At 41.5% G+C, this 20,958-nt stretch overlaps 3 protein-coding genes across 3 annotated transcripts in view; 1 reads left to right on the forward strand and 2 right to left on the reverse strand.

Annotated features, from left to right (window-relative positions):
- Positions 1 to 871: 871 nt before the first annotated feature.
- Positions 872 to 14,334, reverse strand: LOC141012630 (uncharacterized). Its single transcript, XM_073486155.1, has 7 exons — positions 14,242 to 14,334; positions 3,864 to 3,953; positions 2,872 to 2,961; positions 2,648 to 2,737; positions 2,447 to 2,533; positions 2,089 to 2,221; positions 872 to 1,948 (listed from the first exon to the last, which is right to left on the reverse strand). The coding sequence occupies exons 2-7, from the start codon at positions 3,927 to 3,929 to the stop codon at positions 1,758 to 1,760; spliced, it is 657 nt and encodes a 218-aa protein (XP_073342256.1). The 5' UTR covers positions 3,930 to 3,953; positions 14,242 to 14,334; the 3' UTR covers positions 872 to 1,757.
- Positions 14,335 to 15,207: 873 nt separating this feature from the next.
- dscc1 (DNA replication and sister chromatid cohesion 1) lies at positions 15,208 to 18,814 on the reverse strand. Its single transcript, XM_073486154.1, has 9 exons — positions 18,470 to 18,814; positions 17,900 to 18,068; positions 17,408 to 17,542; positions 17,199 to 17,289; positions 16,810 to 16,948; positions 16,555 to 16,607; positions 16,305 to 16,459; positions 15,755 to 15,903; positions 15,208 to 15,624 (listed from the first exon to the last, which is right to left on the reverse strand). The coding sequence occupies exons 1-9, from the start codon at positions 18,637 to 18,639 to the stop codon at positions 15,513 to 15,515; spliced, it is 1,173 nt and encodes a 390-aa protein (XP_073342255.1). The 5' UTR covers positions 18,640 to 18,814; the 3' UTR covers positions 15,208 to 15,512.
- A 234-nt stretch (positions 18,815 to 19,048) lies between these two features.
- mrpl13 (mitochondrial ribosomal protein L13) overlaps positions 19,049 to 20,958 on the forward strand; it is a 13,538-nt gene continuing 11,628 nt past the window's right edge. Inside the window, exons 1-2 of the mRNA XM_073484530.1 lie at positions 19,049 to 19,149; positions 20,565 to 20,688. Coding sequence (XP_073340631.1) covers positions 19,123 to 19,149; positions 20,565 to 20,688 — 151 coding nt within the window. The 5' untranslated portion in view covers positions 19,049 to 19,122. The remainder of the gene's footprint in view (positions 19,150 to 20,564; positions 20,689 to 20,958) is intronic.

The raw sequence follows: 20,958 nt of genomic DNA on the forward strand, positions 1-20,958 counted from the left end.
GTCTTGTTTACTATCACAGGAGAGAAAGAGATAACAAGAACATATTTACATTTGAGAAGCTGGAAAACAGATTTTTATTTAAAAAAATTACTGAAAACAATATTTGGTGATTAAAATAAATACTTAATACTTTACTGTTCACTAATCGTGACTGAGATTGGGATCCATGCTGCACAAACCTGATGGTTTTTAACAACCGTATGACATAACACAGGTCAGTTTATCAAAACACTTTTATGAATCATTTATTATTAAGGATCTTGTGTTGCAAATACATGTCATTTGAATTCAGCACACAACAGTACTAACTGTACAGTTAGTGTTAGCTTATGCTGAATTTATGAGCATAGGCCGCCACCTTGTGGAAAAGCTGCAGCGCAATGCCAATTCACTTTGTATGTTTCATTTTGTTTGAATTTCCATTTTCCTTGGCCTGGTAGTTGTAGCATATGGTCAGGCAGAATAAGACATTTGTAAGTGCTTTATAATGACCAATAAAGAACCAATACGATACCAAGATGCATCATAATAAACAACTACTGTCTTATTTTCTATTATGCCTTCCAAAGATTTTAGAATATGTAGTTCCTTAACTGATGCTTCAGTAGCACATGGTCACTGGATTTTGGCTGATTACAGTGTTCATACTCCAGTTGGGTGTTTACAATAACATTTGTTGTATGTCCTTGACCTTGTGTCTTCCACACAGTTCCTGACCTATGAAGTTAAAAAAAGTAAGGTCATCTTAATGTTAAGATGTTTTGGGAAACAGACCCCTGAGATTCCCTCTTTGGACTGTTACATAATGCAAGTCAGTAAACCCTGAAAACAACAACCAAATACAGAATAAAATAGACATAACAGCACATAATTAGTATATCTGAAGTTTTTTTTTATTATTACACTACATCTACCAAACCTGTATGAGTATATACATCTTTCCTATACCAGGATCCAGCTTTATGACGGTACCGACAATTTACCCGTTGACAGTGAAATCAGTTTTCATGCAGTCAACATTGTGACACACATTACCAGTAGCTTCACACAAAAGCTACATTAAAATCTTTGTGGAACTGTAATTAACTGCTTCTTATACATTTGACAAGAAACAGAGTCGATGAACAGACTTGATTCTGTAAAGACCATACTGAGCTGAAACTGAACCCTGCTGTTGAAATATTGACTTACCATCCCTTGCTTTGCGGTAATGGCGTGAAACTATATGGAGCCACTGCATCTCTGTTTCAATGGATTGTAGTGAAAATAAGTATTTGTATGTTTCTATCTTTGTGGTTCTGGTTGTCATTAACTGGTCCGAACACCTTCTCCACTTCTGTCTAGACAAACATTGTGGTGTAACTTGTAGTAAAGGAACTGAAATCAAAAGAACACAAAAACATTTGAACCTTCACACAGGCAGACCACAAACACACCCTCCCCACCCCCCTTTTCTTAGTAGCCGGAAGACGTTTAGTGAACTTGAGTCAAGTTGTCAATTATTAAACCATTCCACTGGAGCAGCTGAAGGCAGTTGATGTGATCTTGTTTGCATACTTCCTTTACTCTGGTGATCCAGGGATATTAAAACATGTACTGCCATGAATATCAGATGGTAATAATCAAAGATTTCAACATTTTTCTTTGTTCCACCCACTAATCTCTCATACACTAACTCCTCTTCACGGAGAGGATCCCTGACAGTAAAAAAAACAAGACACAGCTGCTATCCTAAGACAGTGACAGAGTCCACAGAGTCATATTGAATCCTCTGATTCATTAACCACCATAGACAAGCAAGGGCCTTCCCCTTCATCTGTAAGGCTGAGTCGAGGTCTCTTGGATGGTCTCTTTACTATTGTTGGTTGGAGGAACAGTAATGGACTGTCCAAAGGAAAGGTGAGGGTGCACACGCCGCAATCTTTGCTGGCTGCTCTCGCCTGGATACCTTCAATGCACAAAGAAATCAGTAATCTTGTTAGTTGTGTCTACAGTAACAATATGAATGAGCATACTTACTATTAAAGTAAGAAAAGGCAAAACTGAAATAATTCTATGCACGAGTTGATGATATGTAGTACTACAAACCTTTACTGCGGAAGTGACTCTGCAGAGTTTTCATGGAGAGCTGTGTGCCGACAGATATTCTCTTTGGAGGGTCAGTCTGGCAGGCGACGTCTCTGACAGTCGGTGAAATTGGACAGGTGCCGGCAGCGGTGCTCTAAACAGTTACACACGCAACAACACTTAATGCATCCATTGTCACAAATATCATTTAGACAACACAATTTGAGTGAAGTCAACCTGATAGAAAATAGCATTAGTTTGCAAATGACTGCATTCTGTTTTCATTTACATTTCACAAAACATGCCAACATTTTTTTAATTGTGGTTGTAAGAAAAAATACATCTATAATACCAACAGACTTATCCTATAAAGGCTTACTATGCAGGATTGGTTGGTTGCTGTTTGCAACAACTGGAAGTTGGCCCCTTCTCCTCGGCTCAGTAAAAGCAGTGGTGGTTGAGTGAACTGTAGAGTGAGTAAAGAGAGGGAGTTGCATTAGTAGGAACAAAGCAGTGAATCAGATAAATAAAACATTCTGAAAGAAAGAAAGAAAAAAACATAATATCAATCAAGACATACTATGCTGGATTTGTTGGTTGCCGTTTGTAAACACCCATCAAAGTTGGCCCCTTCTGCTTGACTCAGCGAGAGTAGTGGTGGTCGAGCAAACTGTAGAGTGAGTGAAGAGAGGGAGAGGCCTTAGGAATAAAGCAGTGAATCGGAGAAATAAAACATATTCTGATTGTTTCACAGCACTTAAGTTCTTTACATAATAGCACCAGACTTATCCTATAAAAGCTTACAATGCAGGATTTGTTGGTTGCTGTTTGTAAACTCCCATCAAAGTTGGCTCCTTCTCCCTGGCTCAGCAAGAGCAGCGATGGTTGAGCGAGCTGTAGAGTGAATGAAGAGAGGGAGTGCCGTTAGCAGGAACAAAGCAATGAATCAGAGAAAAAAACTTTTTTTGATTGTTTCACAGCAAAAATATACACTAGCACACAACCCTGTGGGAGAGTGCTGCATTGTCGGATTTTGTGTAAATGCAGAAGGAGTGCACACTTCATCCTGTCTGCTGTGGCATCTTCGCTCTGCGTGTGTGTGTATAGCTCAGCCCTGCCCTTGGTCAAACAGACACACGGTCCTGCAGCTCTACATACATGACACAGCCCAAGAGTAGAAGAGCAAGACAGAGATAGCGATGTAACCTGGTCACTATGTTTTTACAGTCCTGACCTCACACTGAGGATGCACCATATGGATTTTTTGTCCGATACTGATGACAGATAATTTACCCGCAGTAAAGAGCGAGTAAGTAACATTTCACTGGTACACTTGACCACAGCACCTAATACTCTGCTTTGTAGTGGTTTGTGTGAACACTACGCACATTTAAAGGGTAACACCACCATATTTTACACAATACATGTGTTTACAGGTCTTGGGGAGTACTTCTGCATACATGTATGTGAAAAAGTAATCTAAACCCTTTTGTGGCTCTAAAGGAAACTGCATGTAATCTGATAAATTGCCTCAAGTGATGTCACTCAGAGACTAAATTGCATTGTAGGTAATATAGATGACAGGTTTTGAAAAGAAAGCAGGGTGGGTGGAATTAATAAGGCGATATCTCTGGTTCTGCTTGATTTTAACATTTGTTTTTACTGTTTTTTAACTGTTTATCCCAGTAGTGTTGTCTGAGTCCAATGCTAGACCAATGGATTGGAATTGGGGTTGTAAGAAAATGTACATATATAATATCACCATACTTCCACCATTACATCCTATAAAGACATACTATGCTGGATTGGTTGGCTGCTGTTTGCGAACACCCATCAAAGTTGGCCCCTTCTGCCTGCCTCATTGAGAGTTGTGGTTGTCGATCAAGCTGTAGAGTGAATGAAGAGAGGAAGAGGCATCAGGAACAAAGCAGTGAGTCAGAGGAATTAACATCCTCTAGTAGTTTCACAGCAGACGAGTTCAGAAGACTTTGTTTGCAAAAGCAGATAACTCAATTTTTAAAAATAAAGTTTGCTTTCTGCCAGACAACATGACCTCTGACCCAGTTTCCAATGGGAGATCTAGGGTTTTGCACAAAAACGGATTTTTGGATCTGAAAACAGCAGTATGTAAAGTGTTAATTACAACTCAGCTCATTTTTGTCCAGTTTGGCTGGGTGAGGTTATCTGTTATAAGCCCCAAAATAAAGAGCGAGAAGAAGAAGAACAACAACAACAACACAGCTGGAGCACGCAGTTTCCTTATGAGAGGATGTCATCCAACATTACATTTTTGTCCCCCCACTTTTTAACCCAAGACGGCGCCACTGATGTGAAAAAGGATCGTGTACTGGTGGGTGGTGTTAACGGGGGGCAGGTGTTCTGTATGGAGCCAAAAATGCTAACACGGCTACATTTAGCTAGCTAGCTCTGGGTGTACATCTTGAGATTAAACTAGCTAAGAGCTCTTGAACACTCAGTAGCAGCTACCTTGTTTATTTTAAACACAACCGAGCCATGTTTTGGTCACGTTACTCACAGGTTGTGATCCTGACTCTCCAGATTTGACGCTGCCCAACACAGTGGGAACAGCTCCTTCTTTCAGGATCAGCCGTTTACTGTATCCAGCTTTGAACTGTGCATGGTTTTCAAAGCAGTCCTCGGTAAAATGATGGGAACACAGTACAAGCTTGGGGCTGTACTGCTGAGGAATTGTGTTAGACTTAAAAATAAACTGCAACCACTGAGTCTTAACTTCTTCATCCTTTGGGAGTCCATTCAAAGGGAATTTTGTTTTGCATCGAAATATACAGCGTCTTCTGGACATGGCTAATCGCGCTGATCGAGCTCTTCACTTGTGCGGAGCCTGAGAGTGACCGTGGGGAGAAAAATGTACCGCCTCACGGTTACAGAGCTCCGCTAACCGGTCAAGTTTGTTGTCTTCCTCCTTTTCTTCTTCTTGGTTTTTAACGGCGGTAGACAACAAGCGTATTACATGCATTACCGCCAACTACTGCTGCGGAGTGTGAACCACAGATTAAATCCTACTCATTAATCCTGTCTGCCTCATTAAAGGGCACCTCCATCAATTGTACACATTAAATTGTGTTCACAGGTCTTGGGGTGTATTACTGCATATGTGAAAAAAAAGTAGTATAAAGTCTTTTGTGGCTCCAGAGGAAGCTTCATGTAATCTAATAAATAGCTCCCAGTGATGTCACTCAGTGGCTAAATTGCATTGTGGGTAATGTAGGCGCCAGGTTAGAAACAAATGATTAAAATCGATACAGCAGAACCAGAGATATCACCTTTTAAATTCCACACATTCTTCTTACTTTCATAACCTGGTGCCTACATTACCCACAATGCAACTAAGCCAACGAGTGGCATTACTGGAAGCAATTTATCAGATTGCATGCAGCTTCCTCTTGAGCCACAAAAGACTTTATACAACTTTTTTTTTATCTTATCTAAACCAAAAGAAAACATACCTCTGCCAAAGCCCAACAGTTCCCTATTTGTACCCACTCATAGATACCAACCACCTAAATAAGCATATGCCTGATTTTTCATCAGGATCGAGTCATTATTCCCTGAGAAATTTAAAAAAAAGGCAGATAACTCTCCATCTTGCAATATACTGTATATAAGTGAGAGAAAAAATCCATCTCTTTATCGGCATGAAAAGTTAATGTTTTAATATTTTGGGGGAAAATTTTTAGTTATTATTACATCGATCTATGAGCAAAATCAGTGAGCTTGTGATGGACTACTGTTGTACTTTGTTTTCAAATAAAGACCTGACAGATTTAAATAATGTTGTAGCCCAGGGCTTTGAGCTATACTGTGTGAGAAACTGTGTGGATCTGTCCAAATTATGAGTGCTTCTGTCTGTTTCTAGTGTTATTAAAAAGAACAACCTCATCTTTACAGGCTATATTTTTATGTATTTTTTATTCTGTTTTTAGATAGTTGTAGTAGATGTTTTAAAGATTATAATTCCTGCCTGCATCCTGCTTAACTGTTGTTCTGTAAGATTTTACTTTTTTTTTAAATCATTGAAGTGTTGTAATACAACAAATTAAGTATGAATCATTGCTTACCACTGTTACTCCCATTTGCTCTTCTGCTTTAATACTTTGAATTTTGAATGTCATGAAGTTTCTTTGACAGAAAGAGGAATAAGATGAGAGAAAATGACGACAAATGAGACATCATAGCATGGAGAAAGAAGAGGAAGGTGGAATGGAGAAGTAGGAGGTGGAATGATGGGTTAAAAGTTAAAAAAAAAAAAGGAGAGGAAGTAAAGAATATATCATGCAGACCAACACAGCAGATTCAGAACACACACACAGCTGGGATCTCTTTAAACCACCGACTGATAAGTCAGCACTACCCATGGGTGATGTCACTGTTAGTCAGCCAGCCAATGCAGATAAAGTCATGATGGAAACACAGATGTGCGTCTGTGTTTTCTAGCTTCCATTGAGCTCTTCCTCATGTGCCAGTAACACTCATTCACATGCAGACTGTTATGTTAGGAAAGACACACAGTCTGGATGTTGAACACTGACTGAGTCACACATACACACACTGCACTTAAACACGCATGATCTGTAGAAAACCACATGCACGCATCAACATTAGACGTTGCATTTCTTAAATGTGCTTCTGTGTTTATACCATTATGATTTACAGAATGCATCTTCTTTGGGATCAGAGATGAATTGTCTCTTCATTCATCATGTGATTCAAGCAGAATGTTTAATGGGTGTTTAACCTGTATTTAGCCCAAACTACAGACCATACTATTCGTTCTCTATGTCTGCCTGGCTTGAATTCAGACTCCTCAATTATAAATATTCACAACTCTGTTTTAAGTGAAAGAAAAGTATAATTCAGAGCTCTGAGGCACAGAACACAAGATTCATACCATAACTTAAACTTGGCAGTGTAGTGTTACCTGCTCCATGTTTCCCTTGATTTGTATGTAATAGCTGCAATATACCACCTGCTCAGCCCAAAGATTACAAGGGAGAATGGCATAGCTGAGCGAAGGTGGAGGAACAGTGAATTATCTTTGTGGTGGTGTAGTGCTGAGAAGAGACTGCTTGCCAAAAAACGACTGCCCCCGACGGGAACGCGCATCAGTTCAGAGGAAGTGGGCGTAGGTCTACTACGGGTCAGCTGGCAGACGCAGCACCGAGAGAAATGTTTTTTTTACTGTGCAGTCCTGTAGCCCAAGTGAAGAGGCTACGGAAAAAGAACGGCGCAGATAAAAAAAGTAACCTGATGTTTCCATAATGTAGGCTAGTTGTCAACAATTGATGAGGGTAGATGCTTTACCTTGCCACTTTTATTGTTGTTGTTGTTGTTATCGTTGTTGCAATGTGATTTTACACCGCTTTGATCTATAAATAAAGTCATAATTCAATATCCCTGTTTCAGTGATTTATAACGAGGATTAGGAAATCAATGCAGAAAAGAATGCAGGAGTGTTTCCACGTCACATTAGATAGCAATCATATAACACATACTGAGAAATTAGTAAGTGCTATCAGAGGTGGGTAATAACGATTTACATTTACTTCATTACATTTACTTAAGTAACTTTTTGGATAACTTGTACTTTTAAGAGCATAATTATGAATACAATAATGCAGTATATATAGAACTGTAGGCTAACTGTAACAGATTGCCTTTACATTCTGCATAACATTCTCTGTGTTTGCCAGGTGCACGTACAGTGAATTTGGTCAATATCACTGTGTCACTGTGCAGTCACATTTCGGCAGGCCCTGCCGAAAAGTGACTGCACCCTGTAAGTCCTGGTTTCCTCTACTATTAATGCTGAAAAGACAGAAAATGTAACCCCTCCCAATCCAGAGTTACAGGGTGCAGTCACTTTTCGGCAGGCCCTGCCGAAAAGTGACTGCACCCTGTAAGTCCTTATTGCAAGGAGTGATATTGACCAAATTCACTGTACATGCACCTGGTTTCCTCTACTATTAATGCTGAAAAGACAGACAATGTAACCCCTCCCAATCCAGAGTTACAGGGTGCAGTCACTTTTCGGCAGGCCCTGCCGAAAAGTGACTGCACCCTGTAAGTCCTTATTGCAAGGAGTGATACTGACCAAATTCACTGTACATGCACCTGGTTTCCTCTACTATTAATGCTGAAAAGACAGAGAATGTAACCCCTCCCAACCCAGAGTTACAGGGTGCAGTCACTTTTCGGCAGGCCCTGCCGAAAAGTGACTGCACCCTGTAACTCTGGATTGCAAGGAGTGATATTGACCAAATTCACTGTACATGCACCTGGTTTCCTCTACTATTAATGCTGACAAGACAGAGAATGTAACCCCTCCCAATCCAGAGTTACAGGGTGCAGTCACTTTTCGGCAGGCCTCTGTCAGGCATGTCTCTGTCAGGGTGCAGTCACTTTTCGGCAGGCCCTGCCGAAAAGTGACTGCACCCTGTAACTCTGGATTGCAAGGAGTGATATTGACCCAATTCACTGTACATGCACCTGGTTTCCTCTACTATTAATGCTGAAAAGACAGACAATGTAACCCCTCCCAATCCAGAGTTACAGGGTGCAGTCACTTTTCGGCAGGCCCTGCCGAAAAGTGACTGCACCCTGTAAGTCCTTATTGCAAGGAGTGATATTGACCAAATTCACTGTACATGCACCTGGTTTCCTCTACTATTAATGCTGAAAAGACAGAGAATGCAACACCTCCCAATCCAGAGTTATAGGGTGCAGTCACTTTTCGGCAGGCCCTGCCGAAAAGTGACTGCACCCTGTAAGTCCTTATTGCAAGGAGTGATATTGACCAAATTCACTGTACGTGCACCTGGTTTCCTCTACTATTAATGCTGAAAAGACAGAGAATGTAACCCCTCTCAATCCAGAGTTACAGGGTGCAGTCACTTTTCGGCAGGCCCTGCCGAAAAGTGACTGCACCCTGTAAGTCCTTATTGCAAGGAGTGATATTGACCAAATTCACTGTACATGCACCTGGTTTCCTCTACTATTAATGCTGAAAAGACAGAGAATGCAACACCTCCCAATCCAGAGTTATAGGGTGCAGTCACTTTTCGGCAGGCCCTGCCGAAAAGTGACTGCACCCTGTAAGTCCTTATTGCAAGGAGTGATATTGACCAAATTCACTGTACGTGCACCTGGTTTCCTCTACTATTAATGCTGAAAAGACAGAGAATGTAACCCCTCTCAATCCAGAGTTACAGGGTGCAGTCACTTTTCGGCAGGCCCTGCCGAAAAGTGACTGCACCCTGTAAATCCTTATTGCAAGGAGTGATATTGACCAAATTCACTGTACGTGCACCTGGTTTCCTCTACTATTAATCCCAATCCAGAGTTACAGGGTGCAGTCACTTTTCGGCAGGCCTCTGTCAGGCATGTCTCTGTCAGGGTGCAGTCACTTTTCGGCAGGCCCTGCCGAAAAGTGACTGCACCCTGTAACTCTGGATTGCAAGGAGTGATATTGACCAAATTCACTGTACGTGCACCTGGTTTCCTCTACTATTAATGCTGAAAAGACAGAGAATGTAACCCCTCCCAATCCAGAGTTACAGGGTGCAGTCACTTTTCGGCAGGCCCTGCCGAAAAGTGACTGCACCCTGTAAGTCCTTATTGCAAGGAGTGATATTGACCAAATTCACTGTACGTGCACCTGGTTTCCTCTACTATTAATGCTGAAAAGACAGAGAATGTAACCCCTCCCAATCCAGAGTTATAGGGTGCAGTCACTTTTCGGCAGGCCTCTGTCAGGCATGTCTCTGTCAGGGTGCAGTCACTTTTCGGCAGGCCCTGCCAAAAAGTGACTGCACCCTGTAACTCTGGATTGCAAGGAGTGATATTGACCAAATTCACTGTACATGCACCTGGTTTCCTCTACTATTAATGCTGAAAAGACAGAGAATGTAACCCCTCCCAATCCAGAGTTACAGGGTGCAGTCACTTTTCGGCAGGCCCTGCCGAAAAGTGACTGCACCCTGTAAGTCCTTATTGCAAGGAGTGATATTGACCAAATTCACTGTACATGCACCTGGTTTCCTCTACTATTAATGCTGAAAAGACAGACAATGTAACCCCTCCCAACCCAGAGTTACAGGGTGCAGTCACTTTTCGGCAGGCCCTGCCGAAAAGTGACTGCACCCTGTAACTCTGGATTGCAAGGAGTGATATTGACCAAATTCACTGTACATGCACCTGGTTTCCTCTACTATTAATGCTGAAAAGACAGAGAATGCAACACCTCCCAATCCAGAGTTATAGGGTGCAGTCACTTTTCGGCAGGCCTCTGTCAGGCATGTCTCTGTCAGGGTGCAGTCACTTTTCTGCAGGCCCTGCCAAAAAGTGACTGCACCCTGTAACTCTGGATTGCAAGGAGTGATATTGACCAAATTCACTGTACATGCACCTGGTTTCCTCTACTATTAATGCTGAAAAGACAGAGAATGCAACCCCTCCCAATCCAGAGTTATAGGGTGCAGTCACTTTTCGGCAGGCCCTGCCAAAAAGTGACTGCACCCTGTAACTCTGGATTGCAAGGAGTGATATTGACCAAATTCACTGTACATGCACCTGGTTTCCTCTACTATTAATGCTGAAAAGACAGACAATGTAACCCCTCCCAATCCAGAGTTACAGGGTGCAGTCACTTTTCGGCAGGCCCTGCCGAAAAGTGACTGCACCCTGTAAGTCCTTATTGCAAGGAGTGATATTGACCAAATTCACTGTACATGCACCTGGTTTCCTCTACTATTAATGCTGAAAAGACAGACAATGTAACCCCTCCCAACCCAGAGTTACAGGGTGCAGTCACTTTTCGGCAGGCCCTGCCGAAAAGTGACTGCACCCTGTAACTCTGGATTGCAAGGAGTGATATTGACCAAATTCACTGTACATGCACCTGGTTTCCTCTACTATTAATGCTGAAAAGACAGACAATGTAACCCCTCCCAATCCAGAGTTACAGGGTGCAGTCACTTTTCGGCAGGCCCTGCCGAAAAGTGACTGCACCCTGTAAGTCCTTATTGCAAGGAGTGATATTGACCAAATTCACTGTACATGCACCTGGTTTCCTCTACTATTAATGCTGAAAAGACAGAGAATGCAACACCTCCCAATCCAGAGTTACAGGGTGCAGTCACTTTTCGGCAGGCCTCTGTCAGGCATGTCTCTGTCAGGGTGCAGTCACTTTTCGGCAGGCCCTGCCGAAAAGTGACTGCACCCTGTAACTCTGGATTGCAAGGAGTGATATTGACCCAATTCACTGTACATGCACCTGGTTTCCTCTACTATTAATGCTGAAAAGACAGAGAATGCAACCCCTCCCAATCCAGAGTTATAGGGTGCAGTCACTTTTCGGCAGGCCCTGCCAAAAAGTGACTGCACCCTGTAACTCTGGATTGCAAGGAGTGATATTGACCAAATTCACTGTACATGCACCTGGTTTCCTCTACTATTAATGCTGAAAAGACAGACAATGTAACCCCTCCCAATCCAGAGTTACAGGGTGCAGTCACTTTTCGGCAGGCCCTGCCGAAAAGTGACTGCACCCTGTAAGTCCTTATTGCAAGGAGTGATATTGACCAAATTCACTGTACATGCACCTGGTTTCCTCTACTATTAATGCTGAAAAGACAGACAATGTAACCCCTCCCAACCCAGAGTTACAGGGTGCAGTCACTTTTCGGCAGGCCCTGCCGAAAAGTGACTGCACCCTGTAACTCTGGATTGCAAGGAGTGATATTGACCAAATTCACTGTACATGCACCTGGTTTCCTCTACTATTAATGCTGAAAAGACAGACAATGTAACCCCTCCCAATCCAGAGTTACAGGGTGCAGTCACTTTTCGGCAGGCCCTGCCGAAAAGTGACTGCACCCTGTAAGTCCTTATTGCAAGGAGTGATATTGACCAAATTCACTGTACATGCACCTGGTTTCCTCTACTATTAATGCTGAAAAGACAGAGAATGCAACACCTCCCAATCCAGAGTTACAGGGTGCAGTCACTTTTCGGCAGGCCTCTGTCAGGCATGTCTCTGTCAGGGTGCAGTCACTTTTCGGCAGGCCCTGCCGAAAAGTGACTGCACCCTGTAACTCTGGATTGCAAGGAGTGATATTGACCCAATTCACTGTACATGCACCTGGTTTCCTCTACTATTAATGCTGAAAAGACAGAGAATGTTACCCCTCCCAATCCAGAGTTACAGGGTGCAGTCACTTTTCGGCAGGCCCTGCCGAAAAGTGATTGCACCCTGTAAGTCCTTATTGCAAGGAGTGATATTGACCAAATTCACTGTACATGCACCTGGTTTCCTCTACTATTAATGCTGAAAAGACAGAGAATGCAACACCTCCCAATCCAGAGTTATAGGGTGCAGTCACTTTTCGGCAGGCCTCTGTCAGGCATGTCTCTGTCAGGGTGCAGTCACTTTTCGGCAGGCCCTGCCGAAAAGTGACTGCACCCTGTAAGTCCTTATTGCAAGGAGTGATATTGACCAAATTCACTGTACGTGCACCTGGTTTCCTCTACTATTAATGCTGAAAAGACAGACAATGTAACCCCTCCCAATCCAGAGTTACAGGGTGCAGTCACTTTTCGGCAGGCCCTGCCGAAAAGTGACTGCACCCTGTAAGTCCTTATTGCAAGGAGTGATATTGACCAAATTCACTGTACATGCACCTGGCAAACACAGAGAATGTTATGCAGAATGTAAAGGCAATCCGTTACAGTTAGCCTACAGTTCTATATATACTGCATTATTGTATTCATAATTATGCTCTTAAAAGTACAAGTTATCCAAAAAGTTACTTAAGTAAATGTAATGAAGTAAATGTAAATCGTTATTGCCCACCTCTGATAGCACTTACTAATTTCTCAGTATGTGTTATATGATTGCTATCTAATGTGACGTGGAAACACTCCTGCATTCTTTTCTGCATTGATTTCCTAATCCTCGTTATAAATCACTGAAACAGGGATATTGAATTATGACTTTATTTATAGATCAAAGCGGTGTAAAATCACATTGCAACAACGATAACAACAACAACAACAATAAAAGTGGCAAGGTAAAGCATCTACCCTCATCAATTGTTGACAACTAGCCTACATTATGGAAACATCAGGTTACTTTTTTTATATGCGCCGTTCTTTTTCCGTAGCCTCTTCACTTGGGCTACAGGACTGCACCGTAAAAAAAAACATTTCTCTCGGTGCTGCGTCTGCCAGCTGACCCGTAGTAGACCTACGCCCACTTCCTCTGAACTGATGCGCGTTCCCATCGGGGGCAGTCGTTTTTCGGCAAGCAGTCTCTTCTCGGCACTACAGTGGCATTTCTTCCAAGTTCAGTATTTGAGTAATGATTATTTGCATTATTGATTAATCTTCTGATTTTTTTCGCGATCAATTGTATAGTCCAGCTTTAAAAGGTCCCATATTATACTGTTTTTCATCAATTTCACACAGCTGTCAGAGGTCCAACAACACTGTATTCAAAATGTATTGCCCCAAACCCAGCCGTGGTCCTGAACTTCAGCTGTCTGAAAGTCGCTCAAGTGAGCTCTACTGAGAGCAGGCTGTTTCTGTGCCTGCACCTTTAATGCTAATGAGCTCCGTCTGTCAGCGCGTGCGCTGCTACACGCCCCTCTCCGGGAGAGGATGCCGTTTACACTAGCGGTAGCATGCGCTAATGTTTACAGTGGATGTATCGCTATGGCTCGCCGAGATGCTGTCGTTCAGCTGGTTGTATAAGCTTAATAAACCAACACTCAGGAATTTGTGTGTTGTCCACCATTACATGAGAGACTCCCCACTCCCCAACACAACCACCCGGCTCCCATCCCCCACTGACCTGCAACAGGTAACATCTAAACACAGCTAGCGAAAGCTGCGTTTGTCTCCAACAGTCTCCAAACCCTTGGACACTGTTCGCATAGTCTCTGTCTCCAGTCTGCACATGTTTCCAGACTTTTTACTGTGACAACCAAGCTCCCTCGTAATATTATTAACATTAAACTCGCTTCAAACGCCGTTGCATAGCGGACCGAAGCGGAGCTAACTAGTTAGCCAATTTCAAGCTGACGTCACCATACTCGTAGGCAACTGTAAATACTATCAACACGTGGCGACACTTACCTGTGGCTCGGGTGCAGCTGCTGGGTCCCGTATGGTTGGGACTGATCCTTTTACGAGGGTCAGTGTCGAGGCAAAGCCAGCTTTGTACTGACCCTCGTTACTGAAGCAGTCCGATGTGAAGTGGTTAGCACACACAAACAAACTTACAGAAACCGTAGCCGGCACGTTGTCGTTGAAAATGAAACGCAACCACTGTCTCTTCTGCTCTTCTGTAGCTGGGACAGAATATAGGCACTTATGTTGATTTTTACAACCAACAACAGAGCAATTTGCGTGTCTAGCTCTGAGCGACGACATTGCGAACAGTGTTGACTGGAGTGACGCCGTGATCGAAAAGTGGCCGAAGGTATGTCGATTGCTGCTCAGCGGTATATACCGATCCCTAGACTGGTGTACCGATCCGTGGAGTGGTATGCCGCTGTTATGCCACTGGTATTTCACCGACACATGGCGGTATGTGCCGCTTGAGACTGTTATGCCATTGAAAGACTGTTATAAACTACTCAAAGTTAATGAAAGAGCTAGCCTCAGCTAACATGGCTAATGCTAGCCCAGCCACTGTAGCCAGTCTGACTAATCGATGGCAGAACTTTGAGCCAACCAACCAAACAATACTTACTGACAGGTTTTCCTTAATAGGAGAACACAATAATCCATTACTTCATATAAAATCTACGTCACGGAACATTAACCATTGTGGCATATTATGTATCATGTTCACTGTACTTTGAATGACCGGAATAAGCCGCGAATCCGGTGATCGATTCTGCGCAGGCCTGGCTCATCTCGAACGAGCCTATTGTGTGAAGCTTATACTGCATTTATGAACCAAGGCTGTCACCTTGTGGACAACCTCCAGCACAGCGCCTAGTAAGTACCTGTTTGTGTGTCCATCTCCTGGTGCTTGTCCAAATCAGGTAAATTAAAGATGATAGAATGATGAGAAAACCAGCTATATGATAGTATTATGCACAATTAATTTTATTACCAACATGTATTTTTTTTTAAGCAGACATATACAAATAACAGGTCAGATAACAAATCACTTGGTTTTAGTGACAAAAACTTACTAGCATTTGAATTTTAAGTGTTTTATTGTATTTTTATCATACACTTTACAAGATAGCTGAAGTGCTGCAAGACAGCGTACTGTCGAATACCTATAATCACAACAGGTTATTTTAAAGGCATTATGATATGAAAATAATTTGACAATTGCAAAACCACATTAATTTCCAAAAGTGAGTTCAATAAATGTACAGTGGACATGTTCATGTCGCCACAGGCCTTCTGGAGTTGAAGACCTTGATGCCATTTTGCATTGAGGATCGAGCATATTTGGTCAGGAGGGCTCCAGTGGTCTGTTTCTCTCCACACAGGTCCCTGAACGAGGAGAAGAGTTTATAATCTATTACTTACTTGATTTGATTCTGAACTAATGTCAGCAGGACAAATTCACGTACCTTTGGTTTTTATGATAATTATGATAATTTCCTAAACTGATGACACCTACTGTATGTATGGTGTGATGTCATCTTCTGTCCATTTCTCTCTGAGCGTGAAGAGGTGGTTGAAGCGCTCTAGCGTGTCCTCTGGGAGATCCTCCACCCTCAGCAGGCAGATGGTCTCTGGACGGGACGTGCGGTCCAACAGGGCGACACTCTGGAAGATTTACAACGTTGTCAGCACTACAGTCAGTTTCTCAAGAGAAGTCAGTGGGAACCAGCAGAGAGAAACAGCTGCAGCAAGTGGGTGTTTTAATACAAGAGCAAGACTATTTGTGGCTGTTTTGACCCTCAGAATGACTCATGAAAAGCAAACTGGCTTGAAAGAGAAAAAAATTATTAAGATAAGAGGAAAAGATGAGAGGTTGATTTTAGTGGTTTTATAGTCATATTTCCTGTATGTCCTAGAAAAAAGAAAAGTGTTGACATCTCTCAGTTAATCTTCTATATGTCAAAGAAATAACCTGTACCCAATCACACTGCTTTTACTGTAACTGTAATAAAGAAAAGAAAGAAAACTAGTGCAGTATATGAAGGTTATGAAGGTTACAGTCTAACCTTTAGCTGGTCCAGTCTTGTGCTCATGCCGTCTGGGACGCTCTGCTGCCAGACTTCCTGAAACTCCCTCAGGTTGAACTTGACAGCATTCTGCAGCAGCAGCAGTGCCACTCCCTGACACACTTTATCCTCATGTAGTGCATAAAAAACTTCATCTATTGAAAGGGAGGAGGATTCATAGATGTTAGCACTGTAGTTTCAGGTTGTGTAGGACTGAAGTTTTGAGTCTTCAGTGATTGTTTTACTTTACCGTTTTCAGTATAGCGTCTCCCATAGCAGTTCAAACAGTGCTCGATCATCTCTCTGTGAAAGACAGAGGAGAAATTATTAGAACCTGAATGAGCATCTATTATAAAACCTTTCCAGTCTCATATTAGATGCTCATTATTTTTGTTATTTGGGGAGTTTTTTGTTTCCAAAGTCTCAGCATGACTAAAAATAAACTCTAAACCGTCAATATTTAGCTTTTCTTGTTGCATGAACATGAGACTTGGCATAGACTTACTTGGGTTCCAGTGGACCTAACTCTTCCAGACTAGTTTTAAGGGGAACCTTGTCAAAGGACCATGACTCAGAATCCACCAGCTGAGTCACATGACCGAGCAGCTTCATCTCGTAGTCAAAGTCCAGCACACGCCAGTAGCCTGGAGGACAGAAAAGATACTCTCTCTCAACATCTGGTAGGTATGTGTTTTGATATTTATATTAAGTATAATATTTAGTTTTAGCTCAGTGGGGCTAAGAGAGAAACACTTTATTTAGAAAAGCATCTTTCCTGAACTGTACCTCCTGAGAGCACTACATTGATGGTGGTGATTTGAATGATTTTGAACCTCAACTTTAATAATAACAATAATGTTTAGTTAGCTATTATTCAAATGTGTCACTGTTTACCATCTATCTGACAGGCATGGATGGTCTCTAAGTGGGTCTTCAGCTCCTCTTCACTGGCCTGAATCCTCTCCAACAGATCCTGCATTGTGTACTGGTAACAGAGGAGCACAGGAAACCACTGACCAACAGATACTGGTATACTGCCATATACCATACATAGTCCAACAGGATATAGTGATTAATGTATTCACTGTATAAGATGTTTTTACCCTGTTTTCTGTATTCTCCTCCTGCCCTCCTAAACAAGGTCCTTCATAAGAATTTTCCATTAAAAGCTTCCTCAGTTTCTTCAGTTTAGGACGCTGTTTCCTCAGTTCCCAGTAGCTGTTACAAAATCCCCAGATCTACAACAGAAAAATCAAAATAACTTTATTTATATAGCACTTTTTAAAACAGGATTATAAAGTGTGTTATATAGATAATACAGGGCAAAACAATGACAGACAAATCAAAGCAAATATTTCAAAGCCAATTACGAATATAAATAAAAAGACAATAGTATGAATAAAACAGGTTGACAAAAGTAAGTAACACCACAATAAAACAGAGATCAATGCATCAAAGAAGTAGGATATTTTAAGTGAGTGTGGGTCACACAAAAGAAACTGTTATATATGCATAATGCACCCAGTAGGTTGTGTCTGTTTATGTGGGTGTTGCAGTATACCAGGGAGGTATTTCTGTGTGTATTGTTTCCATACCTGAGTGTGCACCACATGAGAGCTTTCCTGGCTGTTAGTTAGCTGGTCTGGTGTTCTGCATCCTGGTAAAAACAGCAGCATGTTGGATGTGTCGGCCATCTTTAGATCATAGGTCTTGTCACCACTGCAGAGAACAGCACGCTCATCTTTATCCCCTCGAATCACCAGACTGGAAACAGAGAAAACAGCTGTCAGTTACCCACACCCACAACATCAACAAAAATAAAGAAATAAAAGTCAGTAGTTCATATGTTCATTATGTTTTACATCACTGTCAATAAAGTTACTTTCAACAATCAACAGTTTTGGAGTGTTGTCAGATAAACAAGCACTCTGAACATGTCTAACTCTTGTATTTGTTGTTTCAGAATTGTCCCAATTGGGCATCAATAAGGTACATCCATCTATGTATCCATCTATCTATTATCTACTGATTCATCGATGCTGAAAAGATACGACTTTATGACTAGACAGAAGAACAGAGAACACAAAAGCATAACCAATAACGTTGGTGTGTTTCATCGTATACAGACTTATTAGGCACATTAATTCACATTATTAATACCTTACCTTTGGCCAGCTTCTATGTGTTTGACCAGCGTGTCGTCCAGCTCCATCAGGCAGTAGTCTGCAGACGAAACATTTTCCCCGAAGGACAGGCAGTGAATTGTTTTCTGTAGATCCTCCTCTTTCAGCTTGGCGATCTCCAGAGTGGCCTGAACCTCCTCTAAAGTTCTCATGTTGGCTCAGGACAGCAGGTCAGATGGATAATGTTTCGATGAATGAATCCTTTTCAACAAACAGCCGCAAAGTACACGTTTTCTAATGGATACAAAAGTCTAAACTAATGTAACTTTGAAGCAATGCACGTTTTCCGTCAAATTTCCCCGCTCTCTTTCGGTCGTTGGAAGGAAGTGCGGCAACTACGTAAGGTACGACGCCAAAATAGGACCGTGTAGAAACTAATTCTCGACAGATAAATAGATAAATAAATGCTGAGATGATAATTATTGATTTATTGAAAGGTTGTCATTGAGATGTACCGCTTTTAAACGTTAGTGTGACTATAAAATAAAGGTACATTTTGCTATACGACCTAGATAAAGGTAAAAAAAAAAAAAAAAAAGTCTAAAATCTTGTTTCAACCGAGTAAAATTACCAAACGGACCGTCACTCACGTTGAGGGTCAAATATGTTGAGGATGTGCTAGCATAGTATCAGAAATGTCAAGTTTCTCCAGATCTGCCCAGGTAACTATACACATTATGCATTACATTATCTTCTTTTTATCTCACAATGTGACCGTTAAGTGTGTGCCGGTTACTGTAACGTTAAGACAGGACATCACTCACTAATACGCTGCTAGCTAACGAGCTAGCCACGGTGTGTATAGATAGATTTGTATTGTTTAACCTCATTACAACAAGTGGACTGCTCTCAGCAGTTAGAGACATTCCCACGAGTCCTGTGTTATTTCTTGTCAGCCCTTGTTAAAATTCAAATAACGTCTTGAGACCACCATGTCAAATTATACTCGCTTGAAGCATTGTTTTAGATGATCCGTGGCTAGCAATTACTTATTAACAGCAGAATAGACTACATTCATTTTAGACCTGTGGGTGTGTGAGCCCAGCCCTAAAAATTGAAGTGTGAAAATAACATGGAAATCAAGAATCATGGAATTTAGATTTTTTAGCAAATCCCTGAAAGTATTATCCCACCATTATTTTGACACATCCACATGATTTTGGTATTTGGTCCACATTCATCCCTGATCTTAATTCTGTCTCTAGTGCTAAAAGTGGTTTGCAGCCTTAATATTGGTTAAATATTCTTCTACATCTAGATTGTAATGTTCAATTTCCCATTCTGTCTAGCTGTGGTGGTAATGTTTTTACAGTGGGGGTCTACCACTCCTGAATGAATGTAAAGGGAACACTGCAGCTTTTAGTTGTGGATCTTAAAACCTGTCAAACATCAACAAATACACACACACCATGAATCTTTTAATTTAAACTAGAATTTATTTATTATGATACTTAACCCTTTCTTTAAATGTGGTTAATGTAAAGAGCAGAGAACTTGAATAGACCAGCAGTGATACATGATGATGGTGATGATGGTGTTTGGTCCACTCAGATAATTCATTGGGGTTTATTTGGATTAGGCTGAGTTTTAATTGCATATTCATTGAGTCAGTTATGGAGTCGTCAGTTTGTTACAGGAAGAATACAGCACCACTATACATTTTTCTGTGATAGAAATTTCTGTGATAGAAATGCTCTGTCTGTATAATAAATGGCTTCAAACTAGAAACAAGCTGCGAACCAGTCTAACGCCTTTTTACAGCAGACATTTTGACTAGTCATAAAAGAAGAAGCACAGGTGTTATGAATAACATTAACAAAGACTCTTTTGTATTAAAAAGTCATGAGAGTGTGACAGCTAACTAGCATAGACAATACAAGGACCCTTAATCTAAATCTAAATGGAATCCAGACATAATTAATTTTAGTATCTCCACCTGTGCCTTTCCTGCTAAGATGTCAAAATGTCTTCAGTGAAAAATGCTTTGTGTGTCTGTTGTTTGTCATACTATTATACCTGTGATAATTCCATGCCACACAGTTTATTAAACCCATTCTGTCTCTCTTTCCTCTCTCAGCAATGGGCGACCTTCGCTCGCTCCTGGTTCATAATCGATGCCAGGATGCAGCCTCCTGGGAAAATCGCGACCATGTGTTCTGTTAGGTTACAGGGGAAACACAAGCCTATCTATCATGCAATGAGTGAGTCCAATCTGTCACAAATACACACATATAAAGTCATGAGTAACTTTCTAACTTGAAACAACCCTTAAGTTACACGTAAATTAGTGTTTGACTTTCTTCTATTATGAAACCATAACCCATCCTGTTTAAGGTTGTTGCTACATGGAACGACCACATGATGGCAGTAGAGGATAAACTCTAAATATTTGTATTTCTTTCTTATTAATACTTCATTGTCTTTGTTGGTCTAGCAAACTAGCTGATGTTTTTGGTATTATCATTACCATC

The sequence above is a fragment of the Pagrus major genome, chromosome 17 (assembly GCF_040436345.1).
Source record: "Pagrus major chromosome 17, Pma_NU_1.0".
NCBI lineage: Eukaryota > Metazoa > Chordata > Actinopteri > Spariformes > Sparidae > Pagrus > Pagrus major.

What these genes read in the sequence shown, in the direction of transcription:
- LOC141012630 (XM_073486155.1), bottom strand. Translation starts at nt 3,929, where the DNA reads ATGAGGCAGGCAGAAGGGGCCAACTTTGATGGGTGTTCGCAAACAGCA. An exon ending in CAACCAACAAATCCAGCATA is followed by an intron (nt 2,534 to 2,647) that starts GTATGTCTTGAT and finishes CTCACTCTACAG; the next exon opens with TTCACTCAACCACCACTGCT. An exon ending in CAACCAACCAATCCTGCATA is followed by an intron (nt 2,222 to 2,446) that starts GTAAGCCTTTAT and finishes GTAACTGTTTAG; the next exon opens with AGCACCGCTGCCGGCACCTG.
- dscc1 (XM_073486154.1), bottom strand. Translation starts at nt 18,639, where the DNA reads ATGAGAACTTTAGAGGAGGTTCAGGCCACTCTGGAGATCGCCAAGCTG. An exon ending in CACATAGAAGCTGGCCAAAG is followed by an intron (nt 18,069 to 18,469) that starts GTAAGGTATTAA and finishes CTCTGTTTCCAG; the next exon opens with TCTGGTGATTCGAGGGGATA. An exon ending in CCATGCCTGTCAGATAGATG is followed by an intron (nt 16,949 to 17,198) that starts GTAAACAGTGAC and finishes TCTGTCCTCCAG; the next exon opens with GCTACTGGCGTGTGCTGGAC.